The sequence below is a fragment of the Rhineura floridana genome, chromosome 4 (assembly GCF_030035675.1).
Source record: "Rhineura floridana isolate rRhiFlo1 chromosome 4, rRhiFlo1.hap2, whole genome shotgun sequence".
In the NCBI taxonomy this organism is placed as follows: Eukaryota; Metazoa; Chordata; class Lepidosauria; order Squamata; family Rhineuridae; genus Rhineura; species Rhineura floridana.
In genome coordinates, this window is record NC_084483.1 from 166,426,356 (window position 1) to 166,450,127 (window position 23,772).

At 45.0% G+C, this 23,772-nt stretch overlaps 1 protein-coding gene across 10 annotated transcripts in view; it reads right to left on the reverse strand.

Moving 5' to 3' along the window:
* Positions 1 to 1,613: 1,613 nt before the first annotated feature.
* DISP1 (dispatched RND transporter family member 1) overlaps positions 1,614 to 23,772 on the reverse strand; it is a 157,655-nt gene continuing 135,496 nt past the window's right edge. For 9 of the 10 annotated variants that reach the window (XM_061625117.1, XM_061625114.1, XM_061625119.1 and 6 more), the window contains 2 exons: positions 23,392 to 23,489; positions 1,614 to 5,488 (listed from right to left, as the gene is read on the reverse strand). In XM_061625117.1, coding sequence (XP_061481101.1) covers positions 1,886 to 5,488; positions 23,392 to 23,489 — 3,701 coding nt within the window. In that variant the 3' untranslated portion in view covers positions 1,614 to 1,885. Of the gene's footprint in view, positions 5,489 to 5,790; positions 5,902 to 23,391; positions 23,490 to 23,772 lie in introns of those variants that run through there. The other variant, XM_061625122.1, reaches the window with a different exon arrangement.

Below are 23,772 nucleotides of genomic sequence, written 5' to 3' on the forward strand. Positions count from 1 at the left end.
AGGTCCGTAGTTTGGGGATCTTATTAGATCCGCTTCTGTCACTCGAGGCCCAAGTAGCCTCGGTGGCACGAAATGCATTCTACCAGCTTTGGCTGGTAGCCCAACTACAACCCTATCTGGACAGGGAGAACCTAGCCTCAGTTATTCATGCTCTGGTAACCTCTAGATTGGATTACTGTAATGCTCTCTACGTAGGGTTACCTTTGAAAACGATTCGGAAACTTCAGCTAGTGCAGAATGCCGCGGCCAGAGTTCTTACTGGGACGAAGAAATTCGACCACATAACACCTATTCTGGCCCAACTGCACTGGCTTCCAATACGTTTCCGGGCCAGATTCAAAGTGTTGGTCCTTACCTATAAAGCCCTTAACGGCACTGGACCGCAATATCTGATGGAACACCTCTCTCGCTATGTTCCTACCCGTTCACTCCGCTCGACGTCTAAGGCCCTTCTCCGGATCTCAACTCATACAGAGGCCTGGAGAACAGTAACAAGATCTAGGGCCTTTTTGGTGGTGGCCCCTGAATTATGGAATGCCCTCCCAGATGAGATACGCCTGGAGCCTTCTCTGTCATCTTTTCGGCGCCAGGTAAAAACCCACCTCTTCACCCAGGCATTTTAAGCTTTTTATTTTAATTTAATCTTATGTTTATTTTCTTTTACTCTGTTTTTAAATGTTTTATAATTGTATGCGCAATACACACTTGCTTGTATTTTAAATATTGTGGTTTTATCATGTTGTACACTGCCCTGGGAGCTGTTAGCTATAGGGCGGTTTAGAAATGCAATTAAATAAATAAATAGTACACACATTCATTCTGCAGTCTTAGAAAAGGAGGGTATAGGATATTTGCTGTAATCATGGAAGCAACCCAGCAATTTCTCCATAAAGTTTGGCATCATCTTGCTTTTATGGAATCATTTGCCAGAAATCCAGGGAAGTTTGCTGACTGAAGACACTTGGCGATTGTTGAGATTTACCTGGTTTTTCCCAAGATCTATTTTTGTTATATTTTAATCGCTATTCACATGGGTGTCCACATCATTCATTTATGGCAAAAAAGAAGGAAAATATAAGAGAAAAAGTAAGGTCAGAAGCACACACATACAACCCCCCCCCCAAATTTATGACTGTTGACATTTGTTGAACTAATTTCTGCAATGGTTCTATTCCTTGAGTTATGAAACAAATTGGTGGCATTTGGTGTTTGTACAATTTGCGTTTGTGCTTGAGTTCAGTGTTCTTCTTGAATGCAATGCAAATAATACATTTGGATATTTTTATTTATCACAACATACTAACAGCTAATGTGCTTTGGTGCCATTTTAAGCTTCTATGTCCTCAGATTGAAATCAACATGAAAAAAGTTTGCATGGTAAAAGCAGATTGGTTAGATTCTAAGGAACTGTTTTGACAGTAATATTAAAAAAAGAAAGGAGATTCTGTATTTTATTTTTGTTTATCATTTTGTTACCCTTGCTAATCCTTCAATGACGATGTTTCTAGCTGATCCCAAGTAATTAAATAGGAGAATGATAATAGGGTAATAGCTGAATGATATAGCATAATCATAACCCAAGACTAATCTCTTGCCAAAAGTTCCAGGGAAAAGATATTTGTAATATTTTATTTTTCAGCTTGGTGGAAAAACAACAACCTCCAGTGCATTTATACAACAAGTTCTAAACTAACACATGGTTTCACATTCCTGAGAGCAATAGCTAATCAACTGGTAATGAGTTAACAGAACTGTTTAACATTGTTTTCTTTTTAAGTAGGTTTTTAAATTCCAGAATGTTAACTTTAGGGGTTTTTTTCCTGTTTGAGTTTGAGCAGGTTTTTACTTCTTTTTTTAAGAAAAGACAGAACCAGCAAGCTCATTATTATAGTGTTTTTATTAGCAAACTTTCATTGGAAAGTTCTGGGTGAGCTAACAGAACAGGCACATGGGCATCAGTGTTTGGCATATGACACTCAACAGAATTGCACTTTATTGTTATGGTTCTGTTACAATATTGTGAATTTTCAGGGCAAGACTCATAACCAGCCTCTACTGCTGTAGTGTTCTCTTTATATTTCCACTCATTCTGGTCAGCCTTCACACCTGGAGCAGTTTGTAAGTTCTGGACACCCTCAGTTTCAGCTTGCTTATTTTGCTTTGATGCAAGAATTTTTTTTTCATTCCCATTGACTTCAGTGACCCTTATATCCCATTTGTCTCTGCAGTTATTACAGAGCCCCTTTTGATTATTGGACATGCTGTTCTCCATTTCACAACAAGGTTTCATTAGTGAACCAACACTTTTGCAGGTAAACGGGGAAGAACTTTCTTCCTTTGGAAGAATTCTCAAGTTCTCAGTGTTTGGAAGACTGTGGGATTGAAAATGTTGCACAGAATGGAGAAAAATGTTTCTAGGGAGTGAATTCTGAATTGGGGGTCTTTTTAACCTGCTGTGTAGACAGTTACAGTGGAGAACTTGCTGGACAGTGTTCACATAACTGTCAGAAGAATGATGCAAAGCATTTATAGGAACTACAGAACTCTGGATATGCACATTTCCAGATGAAGGAGAACAGTGGTAGCATAAAGTTTCATTTAACTGCTGACATGAGTGGGGGATCCATTTCATGCTCACGTGCTTATATTCATCTGAACAATTCCACTGCTGGTTTTGACACAAGAACTGGCAAGTGGTGCCCTGCTCACCAGAAGACATGGCTGTTCTAGATTCACTGTTACTGCTTATGTTCAGTTTGTTGTTATATGTTGACTGGGGAAGAACATGTTCATTTGCAAGCCTACCATCAAAGAGCTCAGAGCAGATGTGCGTTTCTTCATAGGTTCTCTTCTCTGATGCACTGCAGTTGTTGGTATGGCACGCTAAAGGCTCTAACTCATAATGCTCATGCTCCATGTCTGTTTTTTGACCTCTACAGTCCAACTGATATTTACTGACAGGCTGAGTTTTGTTTTGTTCCCCATCTCCTCTGTTTCCTGACAATGCCTGGGAAAAGGCACTACACTGTAGTCTTTTTGGCAAAGGAATCTGACCAAAAGTACCTTGAGGCCCAAGGCAACGACACATACACTGGAAGAAGAAGGTTGCAAAACCCCAACTAATGCACATTATAAGCATCATGAAGGTGCCAAGCTGAGTGTATGCTAAAACAGTGGAAGGCATCATCATTGCTCCAGCTACAAATGTGGTCAGTGCAGCCATAGCAATTGCTGAACCCATGCGGCTTAGGGAGAAGATTACTTTCCCTTCTCGGTCAGGATCAGGAGCTAAGCGATAAGCAACTCCATAATGAACAGCAAAGTCTACAGATAAGCCAACAGCAACAGAAATGGTGACAGACTCCAACACATTTAGCTCCCAACCTAGAAGAACCAAAGATCCAACGGTGACAAAAATGGTTCCTGCTATTGAGACTATTGCATAAAGACTTAGTATTATATTCCATGTTGTAAGCAGCATTACACTGAATGCAACAGCAACTGAAAGACCCATGGCAATCAAAGTACCATCAGAGAGACTGTCCTGGAGATCATAGAACTCAAGATTACTCACAAACCAACCACTGCTTAGACCCTCAGGAGCAGTACTAAGCTCATTTGTAATCCATGTATCTACCTCTCTGTAGAACTCATGCATCTTCTCATAGGCCAAGGTGAAGAGGTAGGTGCTTTGAAACTCCAGTACTACTGCTCTGATGGTATCATTTATGTCAAATCGAGGCCCTGGGGTTTTGCTGTCTAAATGGTACCCTGTGCTTCTTTCAAGTTCCATGATTGCCCTCTTGATGCATAACTCAAAAACCTCCTGTTTGTAGGGAAAGCTCCAGTGACTGCAGCATGGATAAAGAGCTGGCTCATCACAATCCTGATTTTCCATCCACTGTTTAAACGTCTCAATAAAGCAGCTCGTGAAGTCTTGCTCTTCTGTTTGATAGAAAAAAGTCTGATTTCTTAGCTTCTGGCAAAACTGTAAAATCCAGAGCTGTGAATCTGGGCTTGCAATACTGAAAGTGCTGTCTAGTTTCAGCTTTCCTTTACTTTTAGGATTTAGAGGGTCTCCATTATCCTCAGGAGAGACGCCCCAGATAATAGTGATAGGCATATGCAGCTCCTCTCCATGATGGACACGTTCAAACATAAACAGCTTTTTGTACTCAGCATCATAGCGTTCAAAAGGATGAGAAGACCTGAACACCTGAAACTCTGAGAGCTCCAGTGATGGCAGCTTCATCTTTGGATTCACACACACTATATATGCTCCCCCAACAGTTAAGGCTAGGAACCAGACCAACCAAATATAGCGAAACTTGATAACAATGCATGGCAACACTTTCTCAAAAAATATCCTGGATGCTTCTGAGACTGCAAAGATAACCTTGCGGAACATATGGCACAGCACTGTCCAGCAGCTTTTGTTACTGTATACACTTGACTGAGGCTTTCTGAAGCAACTAAATATATTGAGTAGATACCGTTCGTGTAACACGACAACTGCAGGTAACCATGTTACCATTAATACATAGTTCACCAATATGGCGGTGCCAGCATAAATGCCAAAACATCTGATTGCTGTAATATTGCTGACATAATTGGCATAGAAGGCAGCAGCGGTGGTAAAACTGGTGACAAACATTGAAAGAGCAGCATGTTGCAGGGTGATGCTCACTGTCTCTGATGTTGCACCATGAGACTTATCAAATTTTGTGTAGTTCCACACATCACACAAGACAAAAGCATCATCTGCTCCAATACCAACAAGAATAATCAGTGCAGTGAGGTTCATAAAAGGGAAAAATTCAAAATTAAATACTACACGATAAAGAAAGTAAGAAACAATTAAGGAACTAATTATTGCAAACATAGTCATCAGTGTGATAAACATGGACTTGGTATATATGCACATGACTAAGAGAACAATCACAATGGCTATAGCAGGATACACAGTATCCATTAAAAGATAATCTTGGAATAAATTATGCTTTATTCCAAACTCAATCCCTGTGATGGTGGTTACTCCATCTGAAGAGTTCCAGTTCTCAAAGTTATCCAAATAGATATTCATCATGCTCTCCCCTTTTTCAGTAGGTGAAAAAAGCATGCTGTACTTTAAAGCTGGTAAGACATAGTCCGTGGTCTTTGGGCTTAGAAAATCTTTGTCTACTAGGTAGTGGAGGATCTGGTAAACAGCATTGTACTTTGTACATTTACGAGGCACATTTGTACACTTGAGTTGGTCCTTCCTTCTGGCTGCCATATCCCAGCAATCTGGCCCCAGGGTCCCATTATAATAGTATTTGGCACATGTACGGAGCTGTTTAAGAGTGTGAGAAATATCTTTCTCTACAACTGTTTGACAGGATGATCTGTTGTTTAAAATGGCAATATAATTGCCTAATGTCCAGCTGGGACAGCATGAAGCAGCAGTGGTCCTCTGGCAGAGATCACCAAACTGAGCATGGGATCGTATCTGTGTAAAGAAAGACATATAGAATTATAATAAAAAGCAGAAGTGCAAAGCCGAACAACAATTTTAACATTTTCATTGCCCACAAAAAACCTCCTAACCACCCCTAAAAAATTAGTTCCAACTGTGGGCTTTCCTAAGATGCATTTTTGTGATTTGGTACCAATATTTTATATCCTTAATTGAACACAATTTGAGCTCTGTCCTTCCCTTATGCACATTTAAACAAGAGTAATTTAAATTAACCAATCGGTGGTTTATAGCCAGTGATAAGCTAATGAGATGCAATTTTAAAGATAACTTACTTTGGCGACTACATTTACTGCTTGAGGATTCATTTGAACACATACAAAAAAGTCAATATACTTGGTCAGGATTAGTTCACTTCTCCAGGCCACAAGGGAAGACATGAAAAGCAGTAATAGATTTTTCTACAAACTGAAAGCAAAGTAAAATATAAGCATTGGGAATTCTCAGCTGAGCATGCTGCTGTAGCTACCTTTATACAAATGTGAGTGCCCACTGAGACAGTTTGCTCATCTGGAAATCTTGACTTTATCTTTATTTACATCCAAGAGGAGAAAAATCAATTGACATATAACAGACTGGCTTACATGGACAAAACTATAATTAAATATTGCTTCTTTCATTTAGCCAATTCTCATTCAGGACTATAATTTCTCTCTACACCAGATCAAGAAAAGGCAACAACGCAGCCAGACAATAAGAGGCTAGGTTCAGAATTTATGTGGTCCCTGAATATCTCAGTCGCTTGACAAGACTGCCCTGAATGAACAACGGTAAACATTAAAGCTACCCATAAAGTACAATGTCTGTAGGGACATCACACATATCTTAAAATTCCTGATGACTACAGAAAAGTTATTTTCCTAGACATGCTTACAAATTAACTGACACAAACTGTAGCATGGTCTAATACTTATGTAAACATTTTTTCAGCCCAGTCTTCTGAATTGGTTCCCATACCATTTTCTTGCACCAGTTTTGCACAGGGAATGTGGGAAGAATTCTGAGTGAGTTCTTATGACAAGTTTAGCAACTGCAACAGGCACACTGCTGTTTAGAGGGCCAGGATACTCATCAGTTAGGCTTGAAAAGTCTCAGAATTAAGATGCGAGTCCAGATGTACATTAATCACTAGTCAAATTTCCTACTTGGAATGCATAACAAAGGACCAATCCTGAATACACTTGTATACTTTCCCAATATTTATCATAGGATTAGTCTTACTAAGTCAGTTAACACATGTGTTTAAGCATTTGAAAGCCAGACACATTTTGGACATCCAAGCATTCTGGTTTTGAGTCATATTGAAATTGTTTATAAGCAATCATTTTATAGCACAGATAAAAAAAATAGCAGGATTTAGAATTCTCCTGATCATTATAAAAGATTTAATATGGCCTTAATTTTGTTAAACAATCTCATGACCTGGCATTCCATAAAACAGGATAATTCACATTTGATTGTTTCCAGATAAAAACACTCATACATGCAAGATCAGAAAAAAAGAACAATCTAATAAATAAAAGAAAGCACTGGAATGCCATCTCTTTATTTTTCATGGCACATGTCCAGATGTATCAAGGAGGATACAATATGCAAGCCCTTCAGGTCAGCCAGACAAGCTGGGAGGAAAAGACTATCGTCCACATTCAAGTCCAACCTAAAACTATGAATTTTACTTGCTATTCTTCAACATATTACAGGCTGTATATATTTGCTGTTACACAAAAGATAAAGATGAATTGGATGTTAGAACTTGGAAGGAGAGACGTAACCTGGAACTTCTCAAAATACCTCATGAAAACAGTGTTTCAGAAATACTGGTAACGCAAGGGTTGGGGCCTATTTTGTTGCTTTGTCAAAAGGTGTGGCCAAGGCCACTTTGTGTATGCCAGGTTAGATGTATCAGGGTATTGTCCATTTATTTTGCAACATCTTGCTTATACTCTCCATGGTTTTCAGATTTCTTATACTTCCCACTTTATCAAGGAGGGATACAATAAGCATAATGAAATCCTTTACACTGCAGAGGACTACCATTGCTTAGCTTCCCACTGGAGAATGAGAATACATTTTCAAGTAACTCCAGGTTTCTTCAGACAACAGTTGGAAAATAGCTTTTACATAATTATTACTACTATTATTATTAATAAATTGCATTTCATATAAATTTTAATGAGATTAATAATCATACAATAAAACAACTAAAGATAGGTTTAAAAACATTATCAACAAACATCCAACAAAGAGACCCAAAAGCATGTTGAAAGAAAAATGTCTTCAAGTTGTTTTCAAAACTACAAATACTGTGCACCTGTCATATCTGAACAGGAATACTGTTCCACAAAACGGGCAGCCACACTGAAAGCCCTGTTCCATGTTGCTGTGGAGTGGGCTTCTGATATTTTAGGGCCTTAAAGGACAGACTCTCCTGCAGAATTCAGTGACCTACTTATATAGAAAGTGCATTGCAGTAATCTACCCCTGAGATTACTAATGCATGAACAACTGTGGCCAACCTACTGAAGCTGGTAAAAGGCACTCCTAGATACCGATAACACTTGCACCTCAAGTAAAAGAATTGCATCTAGGAGCACCCCCAGACTATGCACCTGCTCTTCAGGGATAGTGCAGGCCCATCCAGAACAGGCAACTGATTTGACTTCCCAAACTTGGGAACCACTCACTCACAGAGCTTCCATCTTGCCAGAATTCACACAGTTTGTTAGCTCCTCATCTAGCCCACCATGAATCCAGACACTACTCCAGCACCTGCACAGTCACTCCCAATTCTCTGTTACACAGACATAGAGTTGAGTATCAGCAGTGTAGTGATGACATCTCACTCTAAATCTCCTAAAGACCACTTCCAATAGCTTCATATAGGTGTTAAGTAGCACTGGAAAACAATATAGCTCAAGAGCCAGGAGGCCAAGAATGGTCCATTGTCCTCACCTAAAAGGTGATTTTCACAGGTAGCCTGCCATCACTTTGGGTTATACTGCCATCTAGTGTCTGAAGGCAAGAATGCACTGTAGTCAAAACCTAGGGCGTCCGGCCCCTCCCACTCCAGTTTCATTCGCAACGAGTCCAAAGTGGCATGTCTGAAAGGAACAAAAAACCCACAGGCCCAGAAACAAGGAAAATAGAGACAATGTCCCCGAGAACAACAGAGAGGCATATGCAGTTGAACAGAATCTTAAAGGTTTTGATGTAACCAAACAGAGCAGAACAAGAAGGCTGCACAACAGCCAGGATATAAAAGGTGGAACAGAACATCCAGATCTCCTCCAACAGGGAGGGCCGTGACGGCAGGCTACCTGTGAAAATCATCCTTCAGGTGAGGCCAGTGGACCATTTTCCACAGTAGCCTGCCATCACTTTGGGATGTACCAAAGCAGCCCCCCAATAGGGAGGGACCACCAACTGCTTACTAATCATAAAGGACATGTTGCAGGACGCGCCTACCGAAGGAGGTGTCAGTAGAAGTGTAACGGTCAATCTTATAATGCTTCACAAAGGAATTAGGGGTAGACCAAACCACAGCCCTACAAATATCTACAATGGGCGCGTTGGTTGCGAAGGCAGCCGAAGTGGCTGCTGATCCGGTGGAGTGGGCCGTGATGTTAGTCGGCACAGGGAGATTAAGGGACTCATAAGCCAGAGCAATAGAAGCCCGCAACCAACAGGACAAAGTGGATTTGGAAACCTTTTTTCCCACGGTCCTAGGGTGAAAGGATATAAATAACGACTCAGAGAGCCTGATGTCTTGGGTGCGAGAGAGGTAGATTTTGAGAGCTCTGTGAACATCTAGTGAATGCCAGGACTTCTCCAATGGATTTATTTTATTTTTTTTATTTATTAAATTTATATACCGCCCGACTAGCAATAGCTCTCTGGGCGGTGAACATAAAACAGCATAAAAATACAATAAATAACAAAACAATACTAAAATACAAGCAACAATCCAACACAATAAACATTTTTAAAATTAAATCCGTGTAACTTAAAATGCTTCAGAGAATAGGAAGGTTTTGACCTGGCGCCGGAAGGAGAGCAGAGTCGGCGCCAGGCGTACTTCCTCAGGGAGACTGTTCCATAGTTCGGGGGCCACCACTGAGAAGGCCCTAAATCTTGTCATCACCCTCCGGGCCTCCCTGTGAGTTGGAACCCGGAGGAGGGCCTTCGTAGCAGAACGTAGTGCACGGGCCGGTTCATATCGGAAGAGGCGTTCCGCAAGGTATCGTGGTCCCGCACCGTATAAGGCTTTATAGGTTAATACCAACACTTTGAATCTAGCCCGGAAACATATTGGCAACCAGTGCAAGCTGGCCAGAACAGGTGTTATATGCTCGGACCGCTTGGTCCTTGTCAGCAATCTGGCCGCCGCATTTTGCACTAGTTGTAGCTTCCGAACTGTCTTCAAAGGTAGCCCTACGTAAAGCGCATTACAGTAATCCAAACGTGAGGTTACCAGAGCATGTACCACTGATGTAAGGTCCTCTTTACTCAAATAGGGACGTAGCTGGGCTACCAACCGAAGTTGGTAAAACGCATTCCTAACCACCGAGGCTACTTGAGCCTCAAGTGAGAGGGAAGAGTCTAAAAAGACTCCCAGACTACGAACCCGGTCCTTTAGGGGGAATGTAACCCCGTCCAGGACAGGGTATATATCCACCATCCAATCAGAGAACCCGTCCACCAACAGCATCTCAGTCTTGTCTGGATTGAGCTTCAGTTTGTTAACTCTCATCCAGTCCATTGTCGAGGCCAGGCAACGGTTCAGCAAATCGACAGCCTCACCTGAAGAAGATGAAAAGGAGAAGTAGAGCTGCGTGTCATCAGCATACTGATGACAACGCACTCCAAAACTCCTGATGACCTCTCCCAACGGCTTCATGTAGATATTAAAAAGCAGGGGGGACAAAACTGACCCCTGCGGGACCCCATATTGGAGAGCCCGCGGTGTCGAGCAATGTTCCCCAAGCACTACCTTCTGGAGACGACCCGCCAAGTAGGAGCGGAACCACTGCCAAGCAGTACCTCCAACTCCCAACTCCGCGAGCCTCTCCAGAAGGATACCATGGTCGATGGTATCAAAAGCCGCTGAGAGATCAAGGAGAATCAACAGAGTTACACTCCCTCTGTCTTTTTCCCGACATAGGTCATCGTACAGGGCGACCAAGGCTGTCTCAGTGCCAAAACCGGGCCTAAAACCCGATTGAAATGGATCTAGATAATCAGTTTCATCCAATAGCGCCTGGAGCTGGCCAGCAACCACCCGTTCCAAGACCTTGCCCAGGAATGGAACATTCGCCACTGGCCTGTAGCTGTTAAAATTGTCTGGGTCCAAGGAAGGCTTTTTCAGGAGTGGTCTCACCACTGCCTCTTTCAGACAGCCCGGGACCACTCCCTCTCGTAAAGAGGCATTTATCACTTCCTTGGCCCAGCTACCTGTTCCATTCCTACTAGTTTTTATCAGCCAGGAGGGGCAAGGATCCAGTACCGAAGTGGTTGCACGTACCTGTCCAAGCACCTTGTCCACGTCCTCGAGTTGAACCAACTGAAGCTCATCCAACAAAACAGGACAAGACTGTGCTCCGGACATCTCACTAGGATCTACTGCTATAACTTGAGAGTCTAGGTCCTGGCGGATACATGAGATCTTATTCTGGAAGTGATCGGCAAACTGATTACAGCGGGCCTCCGATGATTCCACCGTGTCCGGAGGGTTTGAATGGAGAAGCCCCCGGACAACTCGAAAGAGCTCCGCTGGGCGGCAAAGAGATGATTTAATAGTGGCAGCAAAATGATGTTTTTTAGCTGCCTTCACTGCTCCTACGTAGAGCTTAGTCGAAGCACTAACCAGCGCATAATTGTATCCGTCGGGAGTTCGTCTCCATTTCCACTCAAGCCTCCTCCTATCTTGCTTCATCGCTCTCAGCTCCGGAGTATACCATGGAGCTGTATGAGCTCTACACAGGAGAGGGCGTGCAGGAGCGATCGTGTTTACAGCCCGGGTCATCTCCGTATTCCACAGAGCGACCAGGGCTTCAGCAGGAGCGCCAGTCCTATCAGCCGGAAAATCCCCCAGAGCCCTTTGAAAACCTTCAGGATCCATTAGTCTCCGGGGGCGGACCATTTTAATAAGTCCCCCACCCTTGCAGAGGGAAGAGGTTACTGAAAGTCTAAACTTCAGCAAGCAGTGGTCTGTCCATGACAAAGGGAGTGTTATAAAACTCCCCACATCCAGATCACTTTCCCCATGCTCAGTAGCAAAAACAAGGTCTAGAGTGTGCCCCGATACATGTGTTGGACCACTAACGTATTGAGACAGCCCCATGGCTGTCATGGAAGCCATGAAGTCCTGAGCCGCGCCAGACAAAGTGGTCTCGGCATGAATGTTGAAATCCCCCAGTACTATTAGTCTGGGGGACCTCAACAATATATCCGAGACCACTTCCGCCAGCTCAGTTAGGGAAGCCATTGGGCAGCAAGGTGGGCGGTACACCAAAAGGACTGGCCTTGGACAGAATGACGGAAGAACAATGTCCTGGTTACAGTGAAAAGCTGAGTTGACTTTGGGAAAGAAGGATTGGTCTGGCCGCAACACCACTGAGTCCTTATGAAAGATGCAGAGATGGTGTGCAGATGACAAAGCTCCCAGCTCTGAGACCCTTCTCGCCGATGATATAGCGACCAGGAACAGCACCTTGAAGGACAGCAGCCGGAGGGGGATAGATGCAAGAGGTTCAAATGGAGGGTGCTTTTAGGACCTTCGAGAGACTCCAGGAAGGAAAGTGGTGGCGCACAGGTGGAGAAAGACGTGTGGCTCCTTTCAGAAAGCGTTTCATGAGGGGGTGAGAACCCACAGGGACAGCTGATGAAGAGACGGACAGGATAGATGAGATAGTGGAGGCATGACAACGCAAGGTGTTCGGTCTCAGACCCATTCTGAGCCCTCTGTAGAGGAACTGTAACACCTGCTGCACAGTGGCCTGAGAGGGCAAGATACCCTTGGAGGTGCACCAGCTGGAAAAGGCACGCCAAGTACTCTGGTATATACGCGTCATTGATGGTCTTCTAGAAGCCAAGATGGTGTCCATAACGCCTGGAGGTAAGCCAGCGGCCCTCAGTTGCCTCCGTTCAAACGCCAGACTGTCAGACTCAGCCAGGCTGGGTCTGGGTGCCAGATCGGTCCCTGAGAGAGTAGATCCGGCCAGACTGACAGTGAGAGGAGGTCTGAGAACCACGGTTGGTGCGGCCAGCGTGGAGCTATCAGGAGGAGCTGAGCACCCTCATGCTGCAGTTTCCTCAACGTCCTGCCCAGGAGGAATATTGGTGGAAAGGCGTACAGGAGACCGCCTGGCCAGGGTGCTGTCAGGGCGTCCACTGCTTCCGCCGTTGAGTCCAGGTACCTCGAGAAGTAGCGGGGCAGCTGGTGATTGTGGCTCAACGCGAAGAGATCCACCGAGAGGGTGCCGAACCATTGCTGGAGGAGGTCGAACACCATCGTATGGAGTTTCCATTCTCCTGGACTTACATGCTGCCTGCTGAGCCAATCGGTGGTCACATTCAGCACCCAGCTGAGATGTTCCGCCCCTAGTGACAGTGGATGATTCTCAGCCCAGTCAAAGATTAGGGTCGCCTCTGCCTGGAGGGCTCGAGACCTGATGCCCCCCTGGCTGTTCAGATCTGATTTCACACGTGTTGTCTGTTCGGATTAGAACATGTTGCAATGAGAATATTGGTTGGAGGTGGCGGAGGGCCAGATGGACAGCTCTGAGTTCCAGCCAATTCACATTATGACGTTGCTCCGCTCTGGACCATACGTCCTGGAAAAAGCTGGAGTTGCAGTGGGGCTCTGCATCCGGTTAGACTGGCATCAGTGGTTATTATGACTCTGTCTGGTTCTCGAAACGGAGTGCCCCCGCTGAGGTGTGTTCGCATCGCCCACCAGCGAAAAGACGCTCTCAGTGATGGCTTCAGGTGGATCACGCGATGGGTTGAGGTGGCAATGTCCACCTGAAAAGGTAGTAGGACCCATTGAAGAGGTCGAGTGTGATGACGGGCCCATGGGACGATGTGAATGGTGGAGACTAACGTCCCAAGAACCTTTGCCAGGAACATGACGTCCGCCTTTGAACGTCATGCCAATGAGGTTGCCTTGCTTTGGATGGTGGAGATATGCTCTGGAGACAGAAACACCATGGCTCGGGTTGTGTCCAGTATTGCTCCCAGATGTTGGAGCCGCTGAGTTGGCTCTAGATGGCTCTTTTCGATGTTGACTAGGCAGCCGTGAGATCTGAGAACCTCTAGAGTGTAATGGAGCTGTCTGTTGGTCCTTGGAGAGCCCAGAAACACTCTTGGGGCCAACGCAAGGCCGAATGGCATGGCCCGGTATTGAAAATGGTGCTGGCCCAGCCATAATCTTAGGAATCGTCTGTGGGCAGACAGATCAGAAGGTGGAGGTAGGTATCCTTCAGATCGATGGATGCCAGAAAGTCCCCCTGTTGTAGTGCTTCCACAATAGATGCCAGTGACTCCATTTTGAACCGGCGATACTTGACAAAACAGTTTACATATTTGAGGTCTACAACCGCCCTCCATGAAGAATCTCACTTGGGAACCGCAAACAGAATGAAGTAGACACCTTGCGACCTTTCCGCCGGTGGTACAGGTTCTATTGTGGCTATGTCGAGTAGATGACGTAGGACCTCCTGCAAGACCCTCACATGTGACTTGGAGACTGGAGAGGGACAGTATCTGTCCGGAGGTGGCAGCCAAAACTCTGTGTTGTGTCCATGGAAGAAAATGCTTCTGACCCAGGAGACCTGTGTTAGAGGGAGCCAGGAACTTGCGAAGAGAAGCCTGCCCCCAGTGGGAATGGCATCAGAACTGCTTGCGCTGACGAGCTCCCCTGCCATATGAGGAGGATGGGACTTGTTGGCCTGGGTACTGGAATCTGCCCTGGAAGCGTTGTCTGTGCCAGGGTGGCCTGGAGGCGTGGAAATCGGGAGTTTGAGCGTCTCAGCCCCGCCCCCTAGGCCAAGCCCCCTGAAAGGGCTGGAAGGGTCAATATGGGGCAAAACGCCAAAACTGTCTGCGGTCATCTCTCTTGGCTGTGGCTAAAGTGGGCTTTCGATTGTCCTTGGGATCAACCAAGACCGCTTTAAGAGCGTCTTCCCCAAAGAGAAGCGACCCTGAGTATGGAGCCATGGACAAGTTGGTTCTGGCCGTGGTGTCAGCATCCCAGTGCTGGAGCCACAAAGTCCTTCGCGCTACTACTTCTGCGGCTAGGGCCCTTGCTCCTTGGTGGGTCCCGTCCAAGGTGGCATCCGCCACGAATGCGGCCGCCTTATGCAACTTGACTAGGCCTTTTCGCAGTGTGGCTGGGTCCGGATTGGGATCATCCAACAGTTCATCGAGCCACATCATGGAGGCCCTAGAAAAAATTGAGGAGGCAGCAGAGGCCCGGATGGAAAAGGTGGATGCCTCATGGTTCTTGCGTAGTGCGAAGTAAAGCCGTCTTTCGGAAGGGTCCTTGAGTTGTGAATCTCCTTCTTTTGGAAGGAGGGACCTAGAAATCAAGTTCGAAATCGGTTGGTCAACACCAGGAACATTCAGGAAAGACATGAATTCCAGGGCCAAAGTATAAAGTCTGTTGGCTAACGGTGAAAAGCAACATGGGCGCAGGGGACAGGCCCATTCCTCTTTGGCCAGCTTACTGATGGGATCCGGCACAGGGATCGAGTGCTCCGCTGACCAGGTGGAGCAGCGGTCTGCATTTGTGTAGGTTGGATGCCCAGGGTGTCCAACACTCTATGGCAAAGGGGAAGGTAATCAGCCGAATCGAAGAGGCGATAGGAGTAGTCCTCGTCCAGATCAGAGTCTTCACTCCATTCGTCAGGATCTAGCTGCACAAGGGATGAGTAGTCCATCCGTGAGGGCTCACCACCAGGTCTGCCTCTGGAGATATCGAATGGGTTAGGCAAGGAGGGAGGGACGTCATCCTGATAGCCAGGTTGTCGTGCAGAGGTGGACTGCCGTGGGACTGCTGGTTGAGGTGATAAGTATGCCTGAGACTGAGGCTGGGCTTGGGAGAGGAAGCCAAGTACCTCTCACAGCTGTGACAAAAATTCTGGGGACAACTGTAGCCCCAAGGTATTATTAGAAGGTACAGTGTGCTCCTGTGGAGACAGATGTGGCTGCACTGGTGGAGGCAGAGGGGCAAGAGGAAGATCAGAGTGCCGAGGTGTGTGACTAGGGAAACCTTCAAACTCGTCCTCTGATGACCTGGCAGGAGATTGAAAAAGAGCAGGTAATGTTTCATGAGCAGGCTCCTCTAAGGCCAGGGCTAAGACATATCGGGCCCGCTTGGAAGCACTGTGGGCAGACAGATGTTTTGTCTTGGCGAGAGCTTTGGAATGCTTGTGCTTAGACGCTTTGTGTTGCGCCGGGGCTTTGCACTGTTGACTTGCTCCTGAGGTTTGTGCTGCCTCTGGTTGCTGATCTGCCATATCAGGGTCTGGATACACCCACACAGTGGGGAAGGTGCGGTATCACTCCTGTGCAATGTGACGGTGAAGAACAAGGTGTGTTGTGCAGGCTGGGGTGCCAGGCAAAAAATAGGTTTGGTTCGCTATGGCCCCCAAAATAGGTGGGTATTGCTACTGCGCTGGTGAGATGAAGGCGCCAAAAAATAAGTTGAGATGCAATATGGACCACAAGCTAAGTACACGCACACAATGGGGAAGGTGCGGTACTGCTAATGTGCACTGTCCAGGCTAGTGCATCACAAGAAATAAGTTGCATCAGTATTGCCCGCACAGAGCCCGATACACACACACAATGGGGAAGGTGCGGTATCGCTTTAAAACAGCATGCTCAGGCTATGCAGCTCCAACAGGAGGCCTAGTACAGTTGCTCTGGAAAAGCTTTGCCTAAGGACAGGAAAAAGGAAACAAACAAAGAACTCAAGCAAAAAACACTGCCTTGAGGGAATAGGGAACTAGGCAGCAGAGCAAAAAAGGGTGGGAAACGGGACCAGAAACAAAATGACATCCACTAGACGGGGGGGAAACAAAACCAAAATGGTGGCCGTGAAGAAAGGTGGCAATGGTGGCCTGGAGAGGACACCCGGAACTCCTAACGGCCAGGCGGGAGGAGCCGCTGCTGTATGGGGACGGAAAACGGGCGCTCCGTGTGCTTTAAGAGCTGCAGGAGGGCGAGAAGAGCTGCAGGAATGAGCCAGGGTGGGTGGAGGAATCCCCACTGCCTCCGAGGATGGGGCTAGGCGCCACCAAACGAACTGCTGCAGTAGAGACCCGCAGCAGCAGGCTCCTGGCTGCAAAAACAGTGAGGTGCCGCCGAAAATTGCAGCGGGAGCAGGAGTCAGGGCCGCGGGGAGAGGAAGCCGCAGACGCAGGCTTCCCGGCGCTGAGCCTGAGGGGGAGGGAACCGCAGCCGTGGACTCCCAAACAAGGGAGGAGCAGCAGCCGCTGCTCACACAAGGGGGAAAAACAAGTTACCCAAAGGCCCCAGAAAAAACAAAACCGAGGGGTAAAAAGGAACAAATAAACCGTTCCACACACTCCAAAAACCCAGGAAGGAGGGGGGGAAGAGGAGAGGGGAACAGGCAATCAAAACAGACAGACTAATACAGAAACAAAGACAAAAAGAGAACTTAGCCATGCTCTGTGTAAGTATCCAAACACCTCGGACGAAGGCAAGAATGAAAACTGGAGTGGGAGGGGCCGGACGCCCCAGGTTTTGACTACAGTGCATTCTTGCCTTCAGACGCTAGATGGCAGTATAACCCAAAGTGATGGCAGGCTACCTGTGGAAAATTGCTCATTCAATGCTATCTTCTAGAATCATAGAGTTGGAAGGGGCCTTGTAGGCCATCGAGTCCAGCCCCCTGCTCACAGCAGGAAATCCACAGCTAGAGCATCTCCCGCAGATAGCTGTCCAGCCTCTGCTTGAAGACATCCAGCGAAGGGGATCACACCACCTCCCTAGGCAGTCAGTTCCATTGCCGAACTGCCCTTACTGTCAAGAAGTTCCTTCTAATGTCCAATCTGAATCTACGCTCCTGCAACTTAAAACCATTAGACCTAGTCCTACCCTCTGGGGCAGCAGAGAACAAATCTGTACCCTCCTCTATGTGACAGCCCTTCAGGTACTTAAAGAGTGCAATCATGTCACCCCTCAGCCTTCTCTTCACCAGACTGAACATGCCAAGTTCCTTCAACCTTTCCTCATAAGACTTGTTCTCCATACCGGCTATCATCCTCGTCGCCGTCTTCTGAACCCACTCCAACTTGTCTATATCTTTCTTAAAATGAGGCGCCCAGAACTGAACGCAGTATTCCAGATGAGGCCTGACTAATGCAGAATATAGTGGGACTATTACTTCCCTCGACCTGGAAACTATAGCTCTGTTTATGCAGCCCAAAACCGTATTTGCCTTTTTTGCCACAGCAGCACACTGCTGGGTCATGTTCAACTTGCGATCCACTACAATTCCAAGGTCATTCTCACAAGCACTACTGCTAAGCCGGGTATTTCCCATCCTGTACCCGTGCATTTTGTTTTTGTGGCCTAAATGCAGAATCTTGCATTTGTCTTCATTGGATTTCATTTTATTAATTTCAGCCCAATTTTCTAGTCTATCCAGGTCCCTGTGGATTTTATTCCTGTCTTCCATTGTGTTAGCTATCCCTCCCAGTTTTGTATCATCCGCAAACTTCATAAGGCTTCCCTCTACCCCGTCATCTAAGTCATTGATAAAAATGTTGAAGAGTATCGGCCCCAGGACAGAACCCTGTGGCACTCCACTCGAAACCTCCTTCCAGTCCGAAGCAGAGCCACCGACGACCACTCTTTGAGTACGGTTTTCCAACCAGTTGTGAATCCACCTGACAGTATTTCCATCTAGTCCGCATTTGACCAGTTTGCTAATCAAAAGGTTGTGGGGGACTTTGTCAAACGCTTTGCTGAAATCTAGATAGATGACATCTACAGCATTTCCACCATCTACTAAGCTAGTGCCCCGATCAAAAAAAGAGATGAGATTAGTTTGACAGGATTTTTTCTTGACAAACCCATGCTGGCTCCTACTAATCACAGCATTGTCATCTAGATAGTTGCCAATGGACTCTTTTATTATCCATTCTAATATCTTTCCCGGTATTGAAGTCAGACTGACCGGCCTGTAATTCCCCCGATCTTCTTTTTTCCCCTTTTTAAAGAGCGGGATGACGTTTGCCCGTCTCCAATCCTCCGGCACCTCTCCCGTTCTCCAGGATTTCTCAAAGATGATGGCAAGAGGTTCCGAGAGTACATCAGCAAGTTCCTTCAATACTCTGGGATGCAGTTCATCAGGCCCTGGAGATTTGAACTCATTTAGGTTAACTAGGTATTTCCTGACTATCTCCTTATCAATCTTGAACTGCAATCCCGACCCCTTCCTGAGATTGCTACCGATGCAAGATTGCACACTGTTCCCTTTTTGGGAGAAAACGGGGGCAAAATAGGCGTTGAGCAGTTCTGCCTTTTCCTTGTTATCTGTCAACATTTTGCCATCCTCATTGAGCAGCAGTCCCACCGTTTCCTTGGTCTTTCTCTTGCTTTGAACATATCTGAAAAACCCCTTTTTGTTGTTCCTCGCTTCCCTCGCCAGCCTCAGCTCATTCTGGGTTTTAGCTTTCCTTACGTTATTCCTGCAAGCCTGAGCCGCTCGTCGGTACTCTTCCTTGGATGCATCCTTCCTTCCATTCTTTATACATCCTCTTTTTTATTTTTACCTCCTCCACCAGTCTTCCGTGTAGCCACATTGGCTTTTTCCGATGTCTTCCGTTTTTCTTCCTCTTTGGAATTGTTTGCGATTGCACTTTTTGTAATACCTTCTTCATGAACTCCCACGCTTCTTGGGCTCCTTTTTTCTTTAGTCTATCTAGCAACGGAATCCTACCCATCATTTCCCTGAGCTTGCTAAAATCGGCTTTCCTGAAATCCAAGGTCCATATTTGACTATATTCTTCTTTGGCTTTCCCCAGAATCACGAATTCCAGCATTACGTGGTCACTTTCCCCCAAGGTACCGACCGCTTTAATTCTCGTGACCAATTCATCCCTGTTAGTTAAGATCAGGTCCAGGATTGCCGATCCCCTTGTTCCTTCTTCTACTTTTTGAAAGAGGAAATTATCAGCAAGGCCCATCAGGAATTTGTTGGAGGTTTTGTGCTTCGCAGAGTTTGTCTCCCAGCAGATATCCGGGTAGTTGAAGTCCCCCATCACTACTACTTCTTGCCTCCTTGAGATTTCAGAGATTTGTTTGAGAAAGGCCTCATCTACCACCTCTTCTTGGCCAGGGGGTCTGTAGTAGACACCTACTACCATGTTGTACCTGGAGATAAAATCAGAAACACTGCAAAACTGTGCTGCCAGCATCCATTTCCTGGAGTTCATCTGAGAGGCTACCATGGGTAAGCCAATTAGAAATCGAACAAAAGTAGTAGGATCACACTCCCTGTCTCTCTTCCAATAAAAGTCATCGATCAGGGCAACCAAGGTCAATTCAGTCCCAAACCCAGGTCTAAAACCAGACTGAAACAGGTCTAGATTAATATAAACCCCTAGTTGCAGCAGGATTTACCCAAACTGGAGCCTATATTTGTAGGAAGAAATTTTTTAGACCAGTTAAAATTTAAAAGCATATGGTGGATTCTAAAAAAGGTTGCAGTGTTAGCAATATATAAAATAGGGACTGGATCCTGTAGCTACTCTGCATATGGCATTGCCATTAAGACTATGAGGGTGCCACATGTGGAGCACTTACAAGGTGTCACTCCAAGCATAAGTAAACCAGATGGCTAAAGTTGATACAGCATGCCCTCGGCAAATTGTGTTTAAATGGTACACAGCTGGCAAGACAATTTACAATCTTTTTTTCTTTTAAAGACATGCTGTAAATTTAATCAGAACTTCCATTAAAACACATAATGGTGCAGAAAGGTTAAGGGAAATAATATGGTACACTTTAAATTAGTCCTTAAACATAACTTTCAGCAGTCGGATTTGCTTCCATTGGAGTTAAGCGTACTGACTTGAGTGCAGAAGGAGTCTGGCCTTTAAAGGAGCATGAATTGGAAAGAGACATATGAAGAGCAGCCATCAAAACAGAGACTTTAATAAGGATTAAAGATCCTGGCCATTACTGCCTAATTACTGGCCAAGACAGCTTCAATTCAAAGATCCAATAGGGTAGATACAACACATTCTTAAATACATACTTAAATACACCACATATTTCCATGTGGCTTGAACAGCCAAATAATTTTAAAAAATGATTCTGTTAAAAAGACTAAATACAGTACCCATTCCGTTAGACCATTCAGGACTGAAAAGTTTTCTAACAGGAAGCAATCTGTTTTAATATCTCAGCAATACTGCTACTTCTTCAAACAATCAAAATACAGGGACTACACAGCTACCAAATAACCTGATGAGCTATCATCTGATTTAAAAGAAGCCCACAATTTCAAATTAACCCATCAGGATCATGCTAGATATCATCATCATCAATATTTCCAAAGTGTCTCCAAAATTAATATCCACACAAGCATGCTGAAAAGCTGTCAAGCTGCTTCACTTTACTGTACATATTCTACTATATATACTGTACATATATGCTTATTCTATTTACTATAACCACCTAGAACTAGAAACAATTTTAAAGCATTCTTTACAATCTCATTATTTCGAGTTCAGTTTTCTTTTGTAATTTTGCAGTGCATCAAAAGCAGATATCAGTATTAAAAAGTAACTGGAAATGTTTCATTTCACCTTATAGCCATCCTGATATCCAGAGTGTTGAATGGGTAGCACTAACCTTGCAACAATGAAGGAAGGACTATGAGAACCAGTCTCTAAAGGACTAACTTTTCTGCTCATTGATTTTTCACACAGATCCTGCAACTGAATACTCATCTTTCCACTTTTCTCCACTTGCATGTCTTCTTGCATTGTTGGGCTTAACAGTCCTATAACCCACAAAAAACATCCCATTCCCTTCTCAGCCCTGCCAGGACTACTGTCTAAACTGCCTGATGAGCAACACAAGGAGGGCCAAATGACACGTGATGCTAATCATAGTTCGTCCTTGATTGCACAGGGTTTTTTTTCTGAAATAGGCAGCACAAGAAACCTGATCCAGATTGGGACCATGGTGGGAGGAGTAGGGGAATTATATCCCTTTGTCCTTTGCTGCAGTCCCAGTCTGGAATGGGTCCCCATCACATGCAATTTGAATGGGGACCCAATCCAGATCAGGCCCACAGTAGGGGGCAACGGGCTAAAGCCCCCTGCAAGCCACCACACCAGGGTCCAAATCACACTGGAGCCACCACACTATTTCTGAAAGAAAAATCCTGCACTCAAGGGCAAACCACGTGATTAATGTCATATATATTTGGCCCTGAGATGGCCACCATATTCTGAGGCTCCAGCACCTGTCAAAACATGCCCACCACTGTACTTTCATAGAGTGACAAGTTCACATATCATAGATATACAACATGAACATATGCTCTTCACTTCAGCAAAGACCATGAGTCAGTTAAGGTCCATTAGTTAAAACCAAACCTCATTCTCAACTACATGCAATTTTAACTTCTAACACATGCAAGAGGAACTTATGAAGTCCCTGAGGCTGCCTGTTACTTTTTACATTTTGGTTCCATAAGAGAACTGAAAAAAGCCCCTAACTATTCTGATGATGGAAAACATTCTCTCCTGATCAGAGTAGTCAGGACCAAACTATCTTCTTTCATCCCCTTGTGCTCTGAAGGGGAAGCAAACGTTGCTTTCTCAGAGCACCATGATCTGGACTGAATTATTTGTGGGGTCAGAGGGGGGGTATTTACACAAGTTACTGTATATATGTCTGACTTCTCTGTTGCCAGCCTATTCCCTTTAGGGGTCACAGGCCTAAGCAACTGCTGCAGAACCACACACAAGAAAACTACTTTCAGGAGAATTAAAAATGAGCCAAAACTGCTTTTTAGCCCAGTTTTGGAAGACAAAATGACAAAACAAAGGGAAAAGCAAAGTCTTATTCTGAAAAATTGTGCTAAATTCTGCCCCTCCCCTCAAGCAAAGTCTTCAGCACAGGAAAGGGTGGGAAAAAAGAAATAAATGGCAATGTTGAGATTGAAAAGGGGTCATGAAGACATTATTATTTATTTATTACATTTATACCTCACCTTTCTTTTCATTATAGAAGCCCAAGGTGGCTTACATATGGTTCCCAAGTGGTCTCCCATCCAGGCACTGACCAGACCTGACCCTGCTTAGCTTCAGCAGGGTGCTGGCCTCAGGTGCCTACAGACCATAGCCTGGGACCAAGACATGTTGGGCAATGCTGTTGTCACTGAAGAAGGCAGTTACCTTTGCCCTAATGGTTGTCTGTTGACGCTTACTCTGTGACAAGCAAACTATTAGTAGTTATCAAAGACAAGAACACAAAAGATTGTATTCAGCTAAATCCTACTCAGAGTAGACCCACTGAAATTAATAAACCAAAGTCAGTCATGTCTATTAATTTCAATAAATTTACGCTAGCACTGAATATCATCCCAAGTTTGACATGTACTGTATAGTAGGGCCCCGCTCATACAGTGGGTTATGTTCTGGACCCCCGCTGTAAAGCGGATCCCATTGACCCAAGATGGTGCCCGGCGGCAAAAAACCACCGTAAAAGCTGAAAAAGTGCTGTAAAGCGGGGCCTTTCTACAATTCACAACCACTGTATTAGCGGAACTGTATTAGCCCTACTGTATATTTTGTCATATTAAAAGTTAAGACTTCTTTACTTACTCTCAAGTTATCCACATTGCACATTGATTTTATTGCAGCTAAATTCCACAGGTTATCTCCATCTGCTGATGTAAACACCACTCGGGAATAGCGATCACCTGAAATAAGATTGATATATCACAAAGGTTTCATCAAACTTGATAGCTAATGCACTGAGTATGCGATCAGTGCAGCAATACAATTAACTATATCTCAGTCTAGCCTAACCTCACAAGGTTGTTGTGGGGATAGAGTGGGGGAGGAGAACCGTGTATGCATTCTTGAACTTGAGTGGAAGAAAGGCAGAATATAAATGTAATAAATAAATAAATAAAATATACACATGAAGGTATTTATACAACCTAGCTAAAATGGTGTGCCTAAAACATCTTATGTACTATA